At 36.6% G+C, this 23,201-nt stretch overlaps 1 protein-coding gene across 6 annotated transcripts in view; it reads left to right on the top strand.

The window, feature by feature from the left end:
- The window catches only part of LOC145944358 (uncharacterized), a 203,396-nt gene that overhangs the window by 159,475 nt on the left and 20,720 nt on the right, over positions 1 to 23,201 (top strand). For 5 of the 6 annotated variants that reach the window (XR_014426661.1, XR_014426660.1, XM_083052635.1 and 2 more), the window contains one exon: positions 22,856 to 22,929. Coding sequence is in view for 4 of the 6 variants with exons in the window: in XM_083052635.1 (XP_082908761.1) it covers positions 22,856 to 22,929 (74 nt within the window). In the remaining 2 variants the exon portion in view is untranslated. Of the gene's footprint in view, positions 1 to 21,421; positions 21,736 to 22,855; positions 22,930 to 23,201 lie in introns of those variants that run through there. The other variant, XM_083052636.1, reaches the window with a different exon arrangement.

Below are 23,201 nucleotides of genomic sequence, written 5' to 3'. Positions count from 1 at the left end.
AAACTGGATCATAATGCATTGTGGTTTGCGGCATCCTTCATCAGATAAAAAATCCTATGAAATTTGATCTATCAAATTGAGGGGTCCCAGAAATAACATTTTTACTTAGGGAGGTTCTAAGATCGAGTCCCAAATAGGACTCCGATATTTTTTTCTCTTCGGAAAAAGCTTACAAAACCTGCAGATAAGGAAAAACTTATTTTTTAGATAAATCTTGACGTAGGTATTGAAAGAAGTATGTGTACATATATATATATATATATGTGTGTGTGTGTTTTAAAGATGAGATCAAGTTCAATATTTACTTACACATCCAATAAGTTCTATTTCGAAGAATTCACTATAATATTCATAAGAAATATTATTTCATATATTGTACTTGCGAAATAATCGAATCTAGAAATGTTATATTTTAATGTTAAATCGAATAGTAACCTAACCTAACCTAACCTAACCTGAAATAGTACAAGTATATACAAGTACTTTCTATTGTAAAGAATCTAATCTTTTACAAGTAATACTCGAACTCTAAGATAAAATCTATTTATGATACTTGCCATACTCATAAAAGATTCGAACATACTTGACCCAAGTTCTAATGTATTTGGAAGTACTGCTCTTGTTTTTCGAGGTATTTATAGAGAGAGTTCGGATCTCTTCCGGGTTTGAGTCTACTTAGAAAATACTGATTTTTTTTTCGAAGCAATCATAGAGAATTCGAAATTATGCAAACAAACTCGAACCTACTTATAAGATACTTAATCCCATCGTTAATATCTACATTGAAATATTTGAACTAGATCTCATAATTGCAATAAAATAATTTTTGAGGTAAGTAACACTTTTTTATTCGATTGGTGGCAGAGACTGTCGCGGTGCTTCCTGAGAATTCAAGTTCCACTGCTTTAAGGCTGCTGCATACTCACTGCAGCCATCTTGAATTGATGACGTCAGAAGCGAGAAAATATACCATGAAAATTCTTGCGATTTACGCTAAAATAAAAATGTTTTTCAATAAAATAGGGTTTGTAATCGATAGAACCGACTTGTAAAACATACCGAAAACTCTCCTTTTGTTTGGGTAAGCAATAAATAACATTGTATATGTCGAATTGAATTGAGCCTAATCAAGGACGAAAACCCGCTGTTTGATCGAAATAAAATAATTATTTGCTTTTACATATTAAATTATAACAAAATGAGAGAGTCTTCGGTATATTTTAACATTATAACAATTTTTAAAAAATAAAAACACTGCACTAAAACGATAAACGATAAATGACGCTGTAAGTCACAAGAATAATTTATGTCATTTTCACGCTTTATAGTTTATAGTTTTGTCAAATGTGGCGCTGTCGTACAAATTTTACGGACTTGGCAATCGAATATGCAAAAGCCTTAAATGAATCAACAATCACGCGATTATGCGATCCGATTGAAGGGATTAATGTTTCTCAGGGTCCCGGACATTAACGTATCGACAATATCAGTATAATCGCCGTTCCATTCATCTCTCTGAAACGGTTCCATTCATCCTGCGGCTCCTCCCATTCTCCATTTTTTTCGCTCCTCTTTCAGCGGCGCTGAACGAAGTTTGGAGAATAGGGATTCATTAAAATCCTTCTCATTCTCGCGTATATGCCGCCACGAGCGTGTGTTTAAGCACTCGTACAAGCGTGTCCTTGACGAGCCGGGTCCCCTCCCTCTCATTGGGAATTCACGACGAGTATATACGCATAAAAGAAGGGAAAATGTAACGATACTTGGGCGCGGAGTTTGTTTCTGGGCGCGTGTGATGACGAGTGCGTGTCGCATATGAGGAAGTAAATGACATCCACACAAAGCACGCACGTACGATGGGTATCTCTGTAAATGTCCGTTACACACGTATTTCATCTCATTGCGTAACGCGTACGTACACGTGATTCACGCACATGTGTGTGCGCAGAAATGTGTTTAGTTGCACGAGGATATATCTTCTCGAAAGAGAGCGTATAGTAAGATCTATGTATTTGGAAGCCCCGGAGACGATAAAAAAGACTCCTGGCTCCTCACCGACTATGTTGGAATTGTGACGTCAGAGGCGAGAAAACACACGCTAAAAATTCTTAGATGCCAGATTTTGAAATAAAAAGATATTCGATGAAACAGCACTTCAGATGGCTTTAGCACACTCTTAAAATACCTCGAAAACTATCCTTTTTCCCTTTATAATCAATCAACAGCTGTAAAATGCCTGTAATATGAGGCTCAGTCCGATCTTTGCACATGCGTAGTCATTCCGCAGACAAAGTCTGATATCACGATCATTTTACGGTTGTTAATTGACTGTCATTTTATCGAAATATTTTTTCATTTAAAATTGTCATCTAAGAATTTTCAGTGTGTACTTTCTCACCTCTGACGTCACAATCTAACATGGCCGTGACGAGGACCCAGGAGCCTTAACTCTGACCTAACCTAACATGTCGAAATAAATCTTACAAATAAAATATTGTTTTCAAATGCAATTATACTACTATCTACAGGACATTTTCGAAATACTTGGACAAACTTCTAGGGCGTATTCCTCAAATTAAAAAAAAAAATTATGTATATACCCATAATCAAAAATGAATAGTTGCAAAGTTATAGTAAAACAAAGTTTACGTCGACATCATTATTAAATATCTTTCGCGAATGTTATCGAAAGTTAATCGAAATTTATGGCACTTGCTGAGAAAAGTTTTAAAAAAGCACAGTTTTACTATTTTTTATTTTGTCCTTGGTTAGGTTAGGACACATGATTTGCATTCTGCGGAAAAGGCGGGATTTCCTTAAGAGTCAGGAACCGGAGAAGCGAGGCATTTTATCGGGTTCGTGCTAGATCCCGATCCTGGGGTGTAACCCTATCGGCCGATATTCTCTTACTCGATGCCTTTGGCGATAACGCCGTGCTTTCCTTCGTCCCGCAATTGCGTCCCGTCATTGCCTATCCTTTTACCGCGGTTGTATTCGGAGATACTTTCGTATCTTGAGAGTTTCTTGAATGAAGGAGCGGGAGAAAGAAGAGAGAAAGAAGAGAGAAAGAAGAGAGAAAGAGAGGATGTATATCCCGTGTGTGCGCTTGTACGTCCTGAGAAATGATCGTCTTCACTGTGTCTTGACGTACAAAATCAATATATGACTCTTTGGGACATTGGACTACTTTAAGGAACTAGAACTGTAAACTATTTTCAAGTAATGCAAATAAAAATTCAATGTGATAAATAAATTTTAATTTGAATGCATTAACCTAACCTAACCTAACAAACTTTTAAAGAGCCTGTCATAATTTTTTCCCGCGAAAACTTAACACGCACGTGGTGCGCTTTTATTTCTTAAACTTCAGAGAGTATATAACAGGAATTAAAAATTAAATTTTCTCTTTCTTTCTCTCTCTGAAAAAGTTTTATTTGCAATAAATATGAATCCGCAAAATATTCCATTTCAATTAACGTAACTATATTTTCATACCTTCATGCAATTAAAACTTTTTGTACGGCTTAAGAGATTAAAATCACTTAATAAGTTTTATTATTAAGCGCTTATCCAGTCTTCCATAGCGAAGCTCTGAGCGTCTTAATCCTTTATGCACTCCTGTTTACGAGGAACGTCGTTTAATGGGTAAATGTAATACGATGCTTTGCATCTAGATTCCATGGTGCATTGAAGCGCATCACTGCTCAATTTATTTCCACAAAGAAGAAAAAGAGTGTCTTAAAAATTTAACTCCTTTAATTTTGACTGAAAAATCATTATGGCAATTTATCAGTGTTCGCGATACCTACACATTTCACGAGAAAATAAACTCTACTATATTAAATGAAATAATCAAAATTTTCATAAAACTGTCATACATACATATATTTTCTTTACATGCTCGAAATTCCATTTGCCTATTAAAAAGAATTATTTAAACAAATGGTTCAGTAAAAGCGAGGAGGATTCGCGAAAATGGAAGGTCCATTTCGATGAAATACGAAGGCGGCCAGATACTGGCAAAGAAGTTGTTGAAGTTCACCAACTGCTGACAAGAATTTGTAGCGGAATTCACTGTTGGCTAACAAGCTGTACAACCTGCAGGTACCACGAAAAACTCACGCTCGTTGCAACTTCTCGAATTAGAATTCGTCTTTCCTTAGAAGACTGGAACTGGAATTAATGCTTGAAACAAGATTGAAGGTGGAACTAAAAGTAGAATTAGAATCTGTCCCCCCTGAACTGAAATTGGCTTATATCCTTTCTGCGACTACGATTTATGGACTGAAATTGAGTTTACCTAACTGACTTCCCGAAACGAGAACTGCATATAAAGTATGCAAGCGTGCCATTTTCCTTCGATTGTGGAAGGAGTCGAGAAGTAAGGTTTATTAATTAATGAAACTCATCAAAAGTCACATTATACGATTTTACGACTGAATTAACGATACAATATTTGATTGTTTGAACAATAATAGCCCACCTTATCACAAATAAGTACGCGTTCTCAAGAAAAGCTATAACGATGCACCTCATTATCTCATAACCTTTGCATTTTATATTATAATATACATATTCAAATATGTCTCAACGCCATGAAAAAAAATTGTGCAAATGGAAATTTGCACATTGCTTCCTCACCATTTTATTTCGCTAATTAAGATGGTTTTTCAATTATGGCTTCCTCATAGAGGAAGCTTAACTTGCACATTGCTTCTTCACCATTTTATATTGCTCATTAAGATGTTTTTTGAATTATGGCAATGTGCAAGTTAACCTTCCTCTATGAGGAAGCCATAATTGAAAAACTATCTTAATTAGCGAAATAAAATGGTAAAGAAGCAATGTGCAAATTTCCATTTGCACAATTTTTTCCAATACTAGCAATCCCTATATATAATTACAAAATATTGTCTTAAAAAAATTTTTTTAGATTTCTATGCTAATGTGTCTGAATGTTGTATAATTTGTCAATTTACAATTAAAAGAAATTGACCAATTTTCAACAAATTTAATATCAATCATGCTTTAATGATATTTTATTCAGAACTTTCAAAAAATTATTTTAATTTTAAAATAATTAAAAATTTTATAAAAAATAAACCATTTTAAAAATTCTCCCCAGATTAAATATCAATCATTCTTTAATGATATTTTCAAAAGTTCGATAAGTTCGATATTTCAAAATTTACGAAAGTTAAAGCATGTACAAATATTTTTTTAATATTGATAATTTTATAAAAAAAAACTTTCACTGATCCTCGTCAAATTAAATAGCAAACATCCTTTAATGAAATTCTATTTATGTAAAAAAGTTTATGTAAAAATATTTTTCTGACATCTCAAAATTCACAGAAGATAAAATAACCACATAAAATTTTTAAAAAATTTTATAAAAACTTTATAAAAAATGAACCCTTTCACCAATCCTTGTTAAATTCAATACCAAATATCCTATTGGTAACTTTATTCATGTAAAAAAAATTAGTTTGATATCTCAAAATTTGCAAAAGATAAAAATGCACATTTGTTAAAAATTTAAAATTTTATAAAAGATGAATTCTTTCACCGATCATCGCCAAACCCAATACTAAACATTTTTAAATGATAGTCTATTTATGTAAAAAAATTTATCCAAATATTTTAAATTTACGGAAATTAGAGCAATCACAGACATTTTTCATAAAATCTAAAATTTTATAAAAATCGAATCCTTTCACCGATTCTCGTCAAATTCAATACCAACCATCCTTTAATGATAAGTCTATTCATGTAAAAAAATTTATCTCGATATCTTAAAATTTACGAAAGCAACCACAGACATTTCTCAAAAAATTCAAAATTTTATAAAAAATAAACCCTTTCACCAATTTTCGTCAAATTCAATACCAACAATCCTTTAATAATAGTCTATTACATAAAAAAATTTACCCCGATATCTTAAAATTTACGGAAGTTAGAGCAACTACAGACATTTCTAAAAAAATTTAAAATTTTATAAAAAATGAAATACTGTATGAATTTTTATAAAAATGACAGTAAATAAAAGTGTTGTTCTACTTTACTTGTATGCCAAATTGGAGCGCTGCAAGTCAAATAATTTTTTAGATATTTAAATTTAAAAAACATGGGTGGGCACATACATACATACGGACATTTTTTTTTAATGTTATTTTTCGATGTTTTGGAACATTCTAAACACATTGGCATAGAAATCTAAAAAAAAATTTGTTTCACGAAAACAAAGCTTCCTCTATGAGGAAGCAAAAAGGGAACACGTTCTTTCGGAGAATGATTCTAATTGTTTTATTGAAAAATCGCTAATTTTTTCCGCGCAATTTATTTTCCAATCCACATGGTGGAAAACACGCAATCGTAAAATCGTATCTCTCTGAAACATAAATGGACGACAGATAGACGTTGCTGACGGTAACGCGAAGCTTACCGGGATATCGGGAAGGATAAACCCTGGGCTACGTATCCAGCAAGACAATACTTTTCTGCGAAAAGCTACGGACGTGGAAAACCATGGCGACAATACCGAGATACGGAACGCAAACAATACTTTCCGGACACACCCTTTTCCGAAGCTCCGAGAGTTTGCGTAACGCGTGATTCATGCATATGTATTTATACCTAACCTATATAGATTTATATACCTCTAAGCTATAGATTAACATTATATCTAACCTGGATAGATCGTTGATGCATTCAGTTGCTGAAAACACACATACACATTTTGCAGAGAAAAAGAGAGAGAGAAAGGGAGAAAAGGAGGAAAAGAGAGATAGAGTGAATCAGTAAGCGTGGAGCATGAGATTTGCACTGTTAATTTGATTGTCGTTACTTTATTTGTCTTTCTCTTTCTCTCTATATCTCTCTATCTCTCCCCTCCCCTCCCCTCTCTCTCTCTCACTCTCTCTCTCTCTCTCGCACTGGCAGAGAACACAGTAACAATGCCGAGTTCTGTCTTATATCTCTCGTTAAGTTATGCGACTCGGAGACTATCATTCATTATCTCCAAGTTCGCACAAAATGACTCGTTCATACGAACTGAGTTTGTTTAAGAATCGTTGTTCATTTTTTGACGACGCGCGATACATTATTAGACAAATATATTTAATGACGTTATTGTAATTGTGTACATATATATATATTATATATGCTACATTAATCACGTATATAAATACAGAAATTGTCCCGTAATTAGTGGATACAACTAGAAAGGAATAATGATTCTACGTGAAAAAGAAACAAGAATCAAAAAGATCAAATAAAAATTTTGCATGAGGTTTGTTTCCGAAAAATTGTCTTTAACACTTAAAAACTTAATGTATTTCCAATTTTTTAAATTAAATTATCTCTAACTTTATGTCGTGTGTTATCAAATTCATATCGATAAGCGACACTATTAATAAATAAATATAAACAATATAAATACGTAAAACGTTCCATTTAGTAAAACAGTTTTAAAAAATTTATGTTATATTGAAGAGAAAAGTTATATGTATATGTGACCTTGAAAGGGCCCCTAAATATCCAAGGCTATTAATATGCTATTCGAAATTAATATAGTGGAGCGTGTAACGTGTATACATACATACACGGTCGCTTGCATGCGGGGGGCCCTCAACATTGTAGTTACGCCACTGATATGTGTATATATTTAACATAAAATATCTGAATTTTATTTTCGATAGAAAAAATATATCATATTTTTTTTACACATATTTTAATAATCACTGTTGAAATAATGCATAATACAAGATTATCAGAAATTATTCAAGCTTAAAAAAACATAATATATTATTAATTATAAATATGTTAATAACATAACATGTTATTAACTTTCCAATTTTTAATTTTATTGAAAACAAAGCCTTGTATGACAGAAATTTATTTTTGATATCTTCATAATCATTATCTTCCCAGGTATCAATTACTGGAATACACCGTGTATATTTTCCGATAATTTTCAAGCGCAATATGTCAAACTCAGTCGATATGTAACTATTTATTCGATATGCATTTAAGTTTTATTTAACAAAATGTGTTAATATATAGGAAAAATTGAAAATTGAAAATTCTTATACAGGATGTTTCAGAAGGAATAGTCAGCATTCTAGGACATGATTGTAGACATCATTTTAAGTAAAAAAATTTATATAAATATATGTTCTATTCTGGACGGTTATAAAGAAACAAGTTCAGTCTTAAGAACGTCTTAAATACATTTATTAACTTAATAAAACTAAATTCTATGAAACAATTACATTAAATTTTAAGCTTACAATTTTGAATAATTAATATTAATTAATAAACAATAATTTCAATTAATTAATAATAATTTTGGCATGAGTGAATATGAGACATTTTAATTACACCAGAAATCAAAAATTTCAAACTAACACAGGACTTATCAAACGTGACCTAATGTTTACATTCGTAATCATAGTAACAGGAAACGACGAAAATTTAATATACCTAATTGTTTCATAGCATTTGGTTTTATTAAGTTCATAAATGTATTCATTCTTAAAATTGAACACGCTTTATTTTTATAACCATCCAGAATACATATGTTTATATGAATTCTTTTATTCAAAATGATATGTACAATCATGTCCTAGAATACTGACCATTTCTCCTGAAACGCCCTGTATATTTATTTTATAATCGACAATATTATTTTATAGATGTATTAGTTCGAAATTAAATTGAGATAGAGACACATATATATTCAAAAGCTTGTGTATACATATATATAATAATTTCAATGTTTTCCCGATTTAATAAAATCTTCGTGAAAATAAATTCTTCACGATCGATTATCGAAAATGGAACAACACTAACACGACATAATACGAACATAAGAGTTTTGTAACATGATGCAACGTGGGTGTTACTTATGCAAGGACGCAACGACTGATTGTGTCGTGTAATTCTAGTCGATTATTGAAGGAGGAAAAATACTGACTGGCATCACGTACGTAATATCAAATGGACGATATGACTATTTTTAACACAAGCTTAATTTTATTGGGATCTTAAAACGTCCAGCGTGATATGAATTTATACAATTTTAACAAAGATCAATTAAACACGATCAATATGTATCGATTTTACTTATTCCAATATTTTGAATAGTTGATTTTTTTATTTGTATTTTATTATAAATTATTATCTTGCATATATTATATACATAAAAATCTCAAGGCAGTTAAATGACCACGCAACAAAGTGCGATACGTCAGTTAAGGTTTAAAAGATCTTTTACCGAGGAGGATCCGAATCGATGATTCCGAATATGCTATAAAGAGAAAAGCACGCATCGGCACGAACGATTTTTCTCTTTTTTTATGACAAGTCGATTGTACTCCACGATATACGCAGGCTGTTGGAAGCAACACGTTTCTCCATTAAGAGCACGTGCCCCGGTATACGATGGGCCTGAGAGATCGCGGGCCCCTATCACCTGTTGCAGGCAGGTGCGGGCGGCATTAAATAATGGGACCGTTGAAATATGCGCACCGGAAGGGCCGAACTCTCTCATAATACGGTACTTCCTAGAAGGATCATTAAGATCCTAAAATGAGTGCGATCTGGAGAATCACGAATATTATACAGATCTTTAATACATCCCTCCTTGATAACAAATATCTAATGATACAAAATATTTTACAGCGGTTTATTTATTTTTTTTTGTCTTGTACGCTATTGCGAATGGCAGAATATTATTATTGATTTTTATTATAATTTATATTGATTTTTATTTTAAGGCTCCTGGTACCTTGCCGACCATGTCGGAATCGTGACGTCAGAGGCGAGAAAACACACACTAAAAATTTTTAGATGCCATTTCTAAATAAAAACATATTTGCATAAAATAACACTTAAGATCTCTTTAATACACTTCTAAAAAACGCCGAAAACTATCCTTTTCCCTTTATAATCAATCAACAGCTGTAAAATGTAATATTATGAGGCCCAGTCCGTCTGGTCTTTGCACATGCGCAGTCATTCCGCATGTCAAAGTCTGATATCTCGATCATTTTACGGTTGTTGATTGACTGTCAAGGGAAAAGAATAGTTTTCGGCGTTTTCTAGAAGTGTATTAAAGAGATCTTAAGTGTTATTTTATGCAAATATGTTTTTATTTAGAAATGGCATCTAAGAAATCTCAACGTGTTATTTCTCGCCTCTGGCGTCACGATTCCAATATGGCCGCGGTGAGCACCCAGGAGCCTTAATTTTGATTGATTTATATATTTATTTATATAGATTAATTTTATTCATAATTTCTTTATTGTTTTATCACATTTTAAATTCACATTTAATTCTTATTTAAATTCTCTTTAGTTATTAAAGTTAATTTTATTTATTTATTTCTTATATTTAATATTGCTAGAGTATTCTATCATTTTTTGGAATAAAATTATTTAGAACTTTTATCATAATAATTTTATTTTATTTTTTATGTTTATTTTAATAATAATTAACACGATTTCAATTTACATGTTTATGTCAATATTTTTTATGTATTTAAATCTAAACTTAATTTTATTATTTCCTCATATAATTTTACTTACCCTAAAAAAATATTATTTATTAGTCTTTGTTCATCAATACGTATAATCTTAATTTAATTATTATTTTTCAATAATTTTATATTAAATTAAATTTTAAACCTTCAAAGTTTAATATATAAAAAAATTGTAATAGATAAAAATGAAAAATATGAAAATTGATACAAGGAAAGAAGCAGATTTGAAGAATATTTATTTATATAATAAAGAAATTCTGCTCATGAAATTCTCACAAAATAATTTATTTACCTTAATTTTTGTATTTCTAATTTATTTCTGGTTATCTGTTTTGCATGAATATAGATTCTACATTTATATTCGCTACTGCAATAATTATACGGTACTATTGGAAATTGTTCTTTCCTCTTAATTCTATCAAAGTTTTATTATTTATCTCATTTATAACATATAAATTTGTTTCTGTAGTTTGTGTGCATTTGTTAAATCGGCCATTGTTATTCGCAATTTGCTACGTGCAACGAATCGACCAGCCGTGCATTCCTTCCGGTGGAAGCTAACAAGCTTGTTAGACCACGATTTCCATAGTCTGTAGCTGTCGACACGAATCAGGTCAAATCCCGGGTAAAATTCTCTCAAACTGACATGTCATATAATTTGTGAGTAACCGCGCTTTTTAAGTTTGCTTATTTATTCGAGTGTGACATTCTCCTTGCAAAATTTATCACGGCTTGAAGTGACATTACATTACTTTGCAATTATTCGACTAAAATTGCATTCAACGACATTACTTTTCCTAACGTACACAGCTTTAGATATATCTCGAAATTATCTTTTCTATCTCGGAATAAAAATTTTGTAAAAAAAACAAAACTACTGAGAATTAAACAATAAAATATAAAATAAAACAAAATATTTATTAAAGGTTAGAGTTAGGTTAGGGTTAAATTAGATTAGGTTAAGTTAAGAAAGATTAACCTAACCTAACCCTGTTTTTGTTTTTTTGTCGATGGGGAATGTCCGACGGAAGGTCAGTTGGTTTACGCACACCGTCCGTCTCGGGAAAGACTTCCGGTAGTGTGGGACTCCAGGCAGAAGGCCTGACTAACCACTAAACCCCAACGGAGGCTACCTGTGCCAAGTGGGAGTAACCCGGGAACCGCTTACGCATAACTTCCGGGTGACTCCCAGGCCTTGCGTCATAACGCGCTGCAAACAAAAGATCGTAACTAAAAAATCGGGAACTCAGAGGGAGTTACCTTCTAGAGTTCCCATCGGAACTAACCGATGGCGTCCTGACCATCCGTACTAAGAGGGACGTTTCGCAAATGGGACGAAACCGGCGCCTCTGTGCAATGCCAGTCCGTCCCGCCCGTCCTAACCCATCACGTCCTAAGGCTCCAGCGAGACGTCCCGCTCGCTGCACCTGTGGTGTGGTCAGGGTTATCGAACTAAAAAGGCGCACGCAAAATAGTTGGAAGAGGACATATTGCTATGCCCCCTCGCACACTCTCACCTTTAAGGATAAGAAAAAAGGGAAAGGAATAAAGGAATAAGGTAATTATAAGCGAGTTACAATTTACAAGGTATCGCTGTTGTACAACATCGAAGGAGAGGCTCTCTCGCGTCGCCTCTCTTCCTCCTCTTTCGCCCTCATCACGCGTGTCGCAAAGCTAACGAAGGAGTTCCAGTGCTCCTTATTTTCTATCATTTTTCCTACGATATTGATCAGAGTCAAGTTCTCTATCCGATCTATGTTCAATTGACTCATCAGGTTCGCACGCGCGTCTTCCCACGCAGGACAGTCTGTGAGCGTGTGCTCCGCCGTGTCGTCATCGCAAGCGCAGTGCAAGCATGCTTTCGATTCGTGCTTCTGAATGCGCCACAAGAAGTGTCCGAAGCTGCCATGGCCGGTCAGCATTTGGGTGACGTGGAAATTTATTTCGCCATGACGGCGATTTAACCAACGCTGGAGAGACTGACGAATCGCCGTGACGGTTCGCAGACCCCAGATTCCCCGTTTATTAAGATAAATCTCCCACTGTCTTACAAGCAAAAGCCTCTCCCCGTTCCGGATTTCAGCGTCCGCATCTCTACTATATTCGCCACAGTTCTTCAGCTCCGCCAACCTCTCGTAAATCCTACGCCTAAGCGTCGCCTCGAGGGGCCACGGCGGCATACGCGCGAGGAGGGTCGCCGCGTCGTACGACACCGTCTTATACGCCGCGATGACTTTGATAGCTATTGCCCGCTGTAATCTACGCCACGGTCTAGAAACCGCATCCGGAGCGGAGGCAAAACATCCCGCCCAGACCGGGGCCGCGTACATCACAACGAAAGTCATAACGTAGGCGTACAAGTGACGCTTTCGCTCCCCCGGTCCTCTCAAATTAGGCATGAGCTTAGATAACGCCCTCAATACGACCGCTACTTTGTTTTCAACGTACTTAAAGTGCTCTCTGAAGCACCAAGTGGAATCGACTAGGACCCCGAGATATTTCATAGTGGTCCCGACCGGCATTCTGACTCTACCCACTCTAACGAAGGGTAGGACGCCCGGTATCTTTTTGCAAAAGACGACCGCTTCCGTCTTTGCCTCCGCTACGGACAGGCCCAGCCTCTCTATATGCCTCATCACTCTGGCCACCTGGACGTTCATATTCGCGATCGCCTCACGCAAATCGGCCGACGCGGCAATGAGGAGAGTGTCATCGGCGTAACAAACCGTATGGTTTATTACCCTCCTGCGCATCCAAACGCAGAACCGAGTCAAACGCAATGTTCCACAGGAGTGGTCCTAAAACCGACCCCTGAGGAACACCCGCGCGCACCTCGCGTTCTATTGTACAGCCCTCGGAATTCCTGTAAACTATCGATCGGCAAGAGAGGTAACTCGCGACTATCCTTCGTAGATAATCAGGTATCTCCTTGCGCTCCATGGCCACTAAAATCGTACCCTACGGAACCGAATTGAATGCGTTCGCGATGTCCAGCCCCACCGCGATCGCGTATCCTCCTCTGTCTACCACCTCCTGAGTAATCTCGCGCACCCGAAGGAGAGCGTCCACCGTCGACCTGGCTTTCCGAAAGCCATACTGGCTTTCCGATAACGAATACTCATCATTATTTTCGAGCCAAAAATTAATCCGTTGAGCTATTATTCTCTCGAACGTTTTCCCAAGTTCATCCAGGAGGCATATGGGTCTGGCTTTGATCACGTCAGGCACACCCCCCGGACCCTTGGGAATCAAAACCAGTATGGCTTTCCGCCAGATTTCCAGAAAATAGTCCCTCCTCAGGCACAACGTAAACAGGTTCGCCACGTGTCCGAGTATTACGTTGGGCACCTTTTTCCATATAGCGGCCTTAAAATTGTCCGGGCCCGGAGTCGCGTTCCTAGCGGGTCTTTTCCTAATGAATTCAACCACTTCTCTAAAGCTTACATTTAACTCGTCCATCCATTCGATTTCCGGAATGATGGGAGGACCGATATTACCAACGTTATTCGGAAATAACGAGTTTAGCAGAGGATTCAAAGTGTTGTCGTCGATAGTCTCCGACAAAGTGGGGCTGGACCTTCGAAGCTTTCCGAGGACTAGTTTATATGGAAGGCCCCAAGGATCCTTCTCTATGGTAGCTATAAGCTCCCTCCACGATTTGCTTTTCGCGCGCCTAATAGCATTTCCGAGTACCCTCTTTGCCGACCAATAGTCCCTCCTCGCTTGATGCGCACCTCCCGCGTCTCTTCTCCGCTTGCACCTCGACCAGAGCCGCTTAGCCTTGATCGAAGCGCGCCTCAATTCGGCAATCTCCTCCGACCACCAGTACACCGAACGTTTACCATTGTTACCAGAGACTATCGGGGCGGCTGTATCGCAGGCACTTTTCATCAGCCCGATTATCCAACTCGCGTAAGCAACCGGATCTTCTTTAAATTCATCAGGTAAATTGACGTCCGCTATAAACTCTAAGGTTTGCACGAATAACTCTACATCTAACTTCTTCAAGTTCCACCTCTTTCTAGTGACTTTTTCTTTAACGCGCGTCGGAACCGACCCGATTACTATCTCAATATACTGATGGTCGGAGAGAGACTCCGTATCCTCCAATACGGTCCAACTCGCGATATCGCCAATCGCATTGGGGGAGCACCATGTGAGATCCACGATCGATGCGCCCTGTGGTCTTACGCACGTGAAAACCCCCCTCTCATTAAGTAATCTTAGATCCAATGTAGCCGCCCATCTCTCGACGAGCTCTCCGCGCCTGCCAGTGGAAGCGGAGCCCCAAACAACAGAGTGCGCGTTAAAGTCACCGCCAATCATAATACGATCCGTAACAGGTCTCACTTCATCATATAAATCATCGAGGAATGCCGAAAACGCGTTCAGATTTACATTGGGAGAAATGTAGCAAGCTATAACATAATATTACCATACTTAACCGCGACAAAATTGTCTCTGCTGTTAACGAGACGACACACTCTGTCGCCGGAACACCCCGTACTCCACAGAACAGCGGAGAGTCGCCGCTAACGACGCTATCAGAGTTTCACGAAATAACGCGCGGAGGCTCCGAAACGCAGAGGCCGATGCCCCTCTCCGCCATATTTTGCTTGAGAAGATCAAGGGCCATCCCGCAACGATTCAAATTTATTTGAATAATTTTAACGTTCATTTTCATACATATTCCTCTCAGTATTAGGAATACTCCTCTTTACCAGTTGCATGCCGCTGGGTAACCCCTGATTTGTCAGGCAACGAGGGGAGCCCAATCTATGCCTAAATTCCTTACCAGAATCCTCACAAATAACGCATCTAGGCATTCCCCCGTTACACATGCTCGCGCTATGTCCGGCCAAACCGCACCGAAAGCATGCTCCCGTTCGGTCGATCTCCGAGCGACAATTTGATCGCACGTGGCCAAAGTGCCAACATTTAAAACATTGAATGGGCCGCTTTTTCATCAATTCTACCTTAACACGCGTCCAACCCAATTTGATGACGCCAATTTCCGCAATGGAGAGAGCAACTTCTAAGGGGCAGGTCACCCAAACAACGCCCATACCGTCACGCATGACATTTATGGCACTAACCTTAAACACCACTTTGGAGCATTCACCCAGGCACGCCAACGCTTCCGTTACATCCTCTACTGTCGTCGAGGGATCAATGCCACGAATCCGCATCTCTCCCATCGCCATGGGATTATTGACGCGCGCCTCTTCTCCCAACGCCATCGCCAAACTAGAACTGAGCGTGCTCGCCAGCTGCTTTTCTTTCAGACCCGGAACCTCGATTACAAGCGCCCCGTTCATCGCTCTTCTGATGATGGTTTCGTGAATGCCCAAATCTTTCAAATTGACTTTTTCTTTGGCTTTGGCCAGTATCTCAGCATACGTCGCGCCGCCATCTTTGCCCGTAATGGTCACTACCGCAGGTTTGTGTAACTTTTCCGCAGATTTAGCCGGTCTTTGATTTTCAACGTAACTATTTTCACGAGTTTTCGATGCGGATTGAATTTGAGCACTATTTACGTTCTTATCCACAATCGTAACTTTACCCCTCCTATCGATCGTTTTCCATTCCTGCTTATTTCTAGAACGAGAACGGGGGTATCGAGGAGGAACCAATTGCCTATCCTCAACTATCTTAATGCCTTTGTTATGTGAACTATCATTACGATTAATCGGAACATCAGCTCGAGTTTTCCGACTAACTATGTAACTGTTCCTAACCGCTTCGGATGCCACTGGAGTCCAGGATGCTGTCCCTTTCCCACGAGGCCATTCTTCCTCTTGTCGCATGTACTTCGCATCTTTTGAGCAACCAGGCAGTTCTGCGTCAACCTCCATGATTTGCTCCGACTTGCCCGAAGAATGAGAGACTATAGATTCTCTTCTCCTTTTGTCCTCTTCAGGTCTTGTTATTTTATTAGATAGAGGAGGGAATTCCTCCGATGCCAGAAGGACCACGTGCGTTCATTAACACGTCCATGTTTTTGCGGAGCTCCGATATTGTCTCCCTCAAGCTGGTAATTTCTGCATCCTTTGCTCTGTCCTTTCTTTTTAGATGCTCCACTTCCTGCCTTAACAGATCGTTGTCCCTTTTCAGGCTGTTCACATCTCCGGATGTTGACATTTTCTCCATTAATGCCTTTAATATCGTGACTGATACAATTTTGCAGTCCTTCATACACCCCTCCACGTGACCAGCGAGCGTACACCTGGATCTTTGCCTGTCCAGTTCGCTCAGATACTCCATTCCCCTGGTAGCCAGCACAGCTCCATCCAATTTCATCCACTCGGAGAATGGAGTATTCATATCCTTCTCCATCTCCAATCTGGAGACAATCTCCGGTATAGACCTCCTTCTAATTCTTTGAGCAGGGATCTTCACTGTCTCATACACGTCTTTTCGCAATTTCTTCTCCTCCATCTTCTTTCCATCTTTTTTCCTTATACCTCTTCGCGACGAACAATTAGAGCTGTATTCCTCATAGTTTGATTCTTCAGAGGATACGTCCACAACTTGTTTGGAGGGACCGGATCCCCGGGAAGACGAGTGCTCGATTTTGCGAGCTTCTTCGCACTTCTTCTCCCTCGCAGATTCTTCGGCCCATTCCACTAGGGGTCTCACTATATCCTCTAATCTCTTAGAAGAAGTAGATCTGTCGGATCTCTTCTCTCCTACTTCCTCAACGTGGTTATCGCTATCGTCCGAAATTACGATCTTTTTTCCCTTTTTACCCTTTTTCCTCTCCAGAGACTCCCGAATACCGCTGAAGTCAGCCTTGGTAGAGGATCCACTCGTCTTCCTAGAGCTCCTACGTAAAGGAGTTTTATACTCCGGAGACGATTCGAGGGACTTGTCGGAACCAGCCACCTCAGGGGGCTTTTTAAAGCTAGCCGCCTCCTCGTATGTCATTACAGACTCTTCAACGCTGGTCAAGTCCTTCTCCTGTTCCACCTCGTTAGGATCCAAGATGCGGTATTTATTGTACCTCCTGGCACCAGCAGCAATCGCCTCTTCCACCTCATTTCCGGGCGAAGAGGAAACTTTCCTCTTTTCCTTAGCTGGTGCGTCATATTTTCCCTCCCGAGATATAGATTTTTTCCCGAGAGGATTTGCTTCCTCAATTACCTCAGTAGTAACTTTTGCTACTGCTGACGCGCTAACTGAGGCCATGTCAGCAGTGCCCTTGCACGATGACGACCCAGCGGCGTCGGGCTCGCCACTGTGCCGGTCCCTGGGGGTTCCGAAGTCCCCCTGAGACGGTAAATTCAATTCAGTTTCCTCAGACATATCCATTGTTGTATAGTTTAGGGACAAAGATCGGTTGTCCCAATCCCGAGAGTAATCGAGGGAATACTCAACCCGAGTAGAGCCACTATAGTTATTAGGCTCCAATTTAAGTGCCGGTGACATTGGCATAACAATCAGATCACAGGACGCATCGTCAATTTGTCTAACGATGTCTAGAAAATCCTGTATTTTATTTCCAATTTGACGACTAGTATCTAGCAATATAGATTGCGACTTATTTAAAGCGTTGATGACTTTAGCGTCAATTACGATATCCGTATCCTCTTCCTGAGCGTGTTGGCTTCGATATTTTGGCAAAGAGTTATTCTCCTCCGATGGTAAGGAAGAGCGATCGCAAAACACGCTGAATTCTTGATGAAGATCAGCTTCCCGGACCTCTAACAACTTTATTTTGTGTAGCAGATACTTACGAGCCAACTCTGATTGTTGTTCGTAGTCATACAACAATTTGGCATACGCCACAATAGCTCTAATCGTGTTTCTTTTTTGTAGCAAACCACGTTTCATAAACTCCTTTTCAAGTGCGTATAAATCCCTCGTGATTCTACAAATCAACTCTTCCGAACTTATTTTCTTATTACGCAACCAATCAATCAGCTCACAAATATCTAGCACGCTCACCATCTTATAATTATTACTTAATCTATGCAACGCCAACAACAAACAATATAGTAGCTTCCTCTCAATGCGCAAGGGTCACTGATACGCTATTGCTAGCGAGCAGGACCCAATTATGATCCGAGAGGATAAAAGAACTCGTATTCAATAATCGAGTTCTTATTTTATATTATTTATAAAGAATAAGGGCATGCGATTCCTAATAACAGCAATACTGCTACATTCGCCGGATATTAAACGAATTTAGAGATTACCGGAACCTAAAGCTCTTAATGAAACCGCACGCAAACAACTATTTAAAACAGACAATAATTATATAATGTAAAACTAAAAATAATTAATATCGAGGATAGAATTGATGAAAAACATTCCATTTTACGTCTAATTTGAACAAAACTACTTCTTATATATATGTCTAATATAGTACTCAATAACCTACCAACGTATAATTTAATAATAGAATAAAAATACCTCTCTTAAATTATACTTCAAATTACTTGTTAGAGTGCCGGGTTGTTCTGTCTTCCTCAATGTAAATAAGAGTTAGACAACAACGATAAAATAAATGAAATGAAATAAAAGAAATATTTATCATCCAACCATTATTATCTAGATAATCAGTACATAAATCTAAGTACCTCCTTTCAAAATTTTTAATATCCACGTATAGATGGACAAACTAAAAATATATTTATGATTTAATAGTAGTATAAGTAAATATTTAACGTTTCGACCACTTAGGGTCGAAATCTCAATATTTCAAAAATTGAAATTGATTTGTATATTTAGTAATGTTATAAATATCCAATCTATGAGTAAATTTAATAATCATGTATAAATGAACAAACTAAAGGTATATATGTGTTCCAATAACAATATAGATACTTATTTTAAGTTTCGACCACTTAGGGTCGAAATCTCAGTGTTTCACCTATGTTTCAAAATTAATTTGTATATTTGGTAATGTTATAAGCATATGATAAATAAGAATTGTAATATCCACGTATAGATGGACAAACTAAAGATATATTTATGATTTAATAGTAGTATAAGTGAATATTTAACGTTTCGATCACTTAGGATCGAAATCTCAATATTTCAGAATTGATTTGTTTGTTTATTATTGCTATAGGTATACAATCAATGAGTAATTTAATAATCATGTATAAATGGACAAACTAAAGATATATATGTAATAATATAAGTGCCCATTTTATGTGTCGACCTCGGAGTATAAATACGAGTACCTACCTCTGTTGTGAGTAACAGAATCAATTCCTTAAGGTTATAGTTCTTATAATTAAGCTAAATTTATGAAAACATTCAATAGTAGAATTAAAGAAATATAGAAGTAATAATAATAATAATATGTAAATTCTTAGATACTCTTATGTGAATAATAATTAATACTGATAAACAAGTCACAACAACCAAATAAATCAATCAAATATAATTCAGTGTGCAACAATGAAAAACTTCTTGCAGCAGCAAAGGATAATGAAGGTTTAACACAATTACAAAATAATTATTTTATTACATCTGCTGTCGTTGCCAGTCGATGATTTTAATATCGCTGACAGTACAACAGATATCCGAGGTTAAAGATATTAATAACACTTAAATTTAGTACACAGGCCTAACCAGTGCCAAAAAATAGTAAGTGTATAAGAGTATTAACAATATGAATATTGAAAAATAGTATCACTAGTATAATAAATCATTTAATTTCACTCTAATTGCAAAATTTATAGTAATGTCAATAATCAAGATATAATACTTGACTAAATGTCAAATTCACCAATATTTATATAAATTGTTAATTTAGGCAGTAAGAGTAATATATTTAGTAATTGTTGTTAGTTAATTAACTATCACCTTACACTTAAGCGGGATTATACCCCATGTAATAGACTTTACCTAATGTAGTACCGCGCATGCAACCTAACCTAACCTAACCTAACAACAAAATTATTATACAGACACTAATGAATTACAACGATTAAAATTGCATTGAGCAAAAGTTTTCGAATAATTAATTTTTTCACTTGTCGCGTGAAATTATGAAAATAAACTTCAAATGCTTTAAGCTTTTAATCTTTCAGATTAAATCTAACATGACCTAAAATGATTTTATCGTTAATCTGAAAGAGAAACGCGCGTATCACGGTTAATTACTGTTTTATTGATCCGGCGAGAGTGCTGATCGTTTTCGAAGGCGTGTTAAGCAGTAAACGACACCTGTTAAGCAATTAACTGTATCTCTGCGGTGTCATTGGGGGCGTAGTCATCGTAAATCGCTGGCACTGCAGCGCCTATTAATCAGGAATTCTATGTCTTCGTCACATCGCTTTCTACGTTATGGAATTTGAGCCATGTCTTGTGCAAGAAAGCTTCAGCTTGATAAACTGAATAATGAGCGGGTGAAATCGCAAGCTAAACGAAAGGGTTAATTAAAGCGGGTTAATGTAAGTGACGAATATATATACAGAAAAAATTATTTTTTTCTTTCAAAATAAATAAGAAATATTTAATATATAATTTAATATATTTAAATTTATTAAGTAATTCCATATGTATAATAAATAATATATAAATATTTGATTATATTAAAAAATTTAATATATGTTTTTTAAATTATTTTATTATATGTATACATACATGTCATCAGTCTATATATGATGCAACTTTTCGCGCATACCTCTTTAATATTTCCGCTTCTTTAGATAAAGAGTAATAAAGTGCTGATAAATAGACGACGAAATGGCAACACGATGCGGTCGACGAAGAATAATAATACCTCGACCTCGTCGTCGCGGGGGGAGACAAGTACGCAATGTATGTATAATACGTACAATGGATGTATGCGGATATGTCGCATGCTCGCGATATTGTGTTTGCGCGGTATAATTCCACTAGTGTCACAGCGATAGCCGTGATAGTTGCATCATATATGCGGGCATCTCTCGTCAAAGTGTTTCCTCGAACGACGGGACCGAACGCGTGCGAACGAGCGCGGATCGATCTGACAGATCGATCGATCGTGATTTACGGCTCTCATAAATAATGGCTGTGCCTTCACGCCTTCGAGCAATCCCGCGGGAATGTACATACATACAGGGAAAGAGAGAGAGGGAGAGAGAGACCGATCAAGTCGGCCGGCATGTTGAACGGTTATCGATCCGTCAAATTGTCGATTCCCTCCGTCGAGCCGGACACAACACCAGGCGCACAAATGTGCCTATATACGTGTACGAGACACGCGTGGGAGGAGAGATATTCTTTTTCGAATGCAGCGCGCGATGATGACGACGATGATGATTCGTCGGAATGCGGCTGTGTCTATAACGTCGCATCGTTTCTGATAGACGAGAGACTTGACATAGATATTGGTGCTCCCTAGGGGTCTAATATTTAATAGGGTCAATCAGAGAAACCGTGACACCTCGCGGCTTTTTAAAGATAATTAATGGTTGTCGTTCTCTAATGATTTATTATATAACGTTTATCAAAAAAGTGATGGCGATGGGATTAAGTATCTTACAGTAGTAGATTTGAATTTGTTTACATGGTTTTGAACTTTTTTGATTTCTTTGAAAAAAAAAAATACTTTTCAAGTAGACTCGAATCCGAATGAGATAGATTAGGTTCGAGTACTCTCTATAAGTACATTCGAAAACAAGAGTATTTTCAAGCAGTGCTTCCAAGTACATTCGAATTTAGAAATCAAGTATGTTTGTGAGTTATGAGTACTTTTATGAATACTTTTATGAATACTTTTGAGTACTTATGAGTACTTTATGATGGATATGTGTGTTGTGTACACACTTGGATGAGTAAGCAACTACTATAAATAGATTTTTTATCTTAGAGTTCGAGTATTACTTGTAAAAGATTCGATTTTTTATGATATAAACTAGTTATAAATACTATTTTGAATACTTCGCAGATACTCAATATAAAATTCAAACAACTCATTCTAGATTCGATTACTTCGCAAGTACAATATATGAAATATTATTTCTTATGAGTATTATTCGAATCCTAGCAAATGATACTTGATTATTGGACTCGACCAGGATTGTTAGATTATTAGATTCGACTAGAAAACAAGTAGAAAGCAACTTTTATCTGAAACATCTTTTTATAAAACTTGTATTTTACGATTTATACAGAATAATAATTTTTAATGACTCACTTAAATCCTTGTATAAGATTGTTATAATTTTTCGATTCTACACTTTAAAAAAAATTATGTTTTAAACCAATTTTAATTAAACTTAATTTTAATTTTAATTTAATTTTTGTTTTAATTCAATTTTAATTTAACTTAACTCGTCAATTAAAGAAATATTATTTTCTCTGTTTCAGATAATGACATAAAAAAGCGGCTTGGATATAACAAGGATGACATGACGCAATCAGATCAAGATATTTATAATAAGGTAAAAAAATGTACAAGATAATTAAATGTTATCGACAATTACATTTGAATGCTGAAAGTTTTCTATATAGACAAAAATATTCTCTCTCGATTAAATCGATTTAGTCATTTGTGTTTGAGTAGAATGCAATTGTAGGAGGCGTAATTTACTTTTAATACCTAACACATATAATACCTTCGCGTGTCGATCCCCATAAACATAATTAATTGCTGCACGACTTGAGTAATCGTTCCTACGATGATAAAACGTTGCGCGATATCTCCCATGTTACC

Source organism: Prenolepis imparis, unplaced genomic scaffold (genome assembly GCF_030444845.1).
Source record: "Prenolepis imparis isolate NDT839.2.m4 unplaced genomic scaffold, iyPreImpa1.0 SCAF_13, whole genome shotgun sequence".
NCBI lineage: Eukaryota > Metazoa > Arthropoda > Insecta > Hymenoptera > Formicidae > Prenolepis > Prenolepis imparis.
This window is presented reverse-complemented; position numbering and strand designations above follow the sequence as displayed.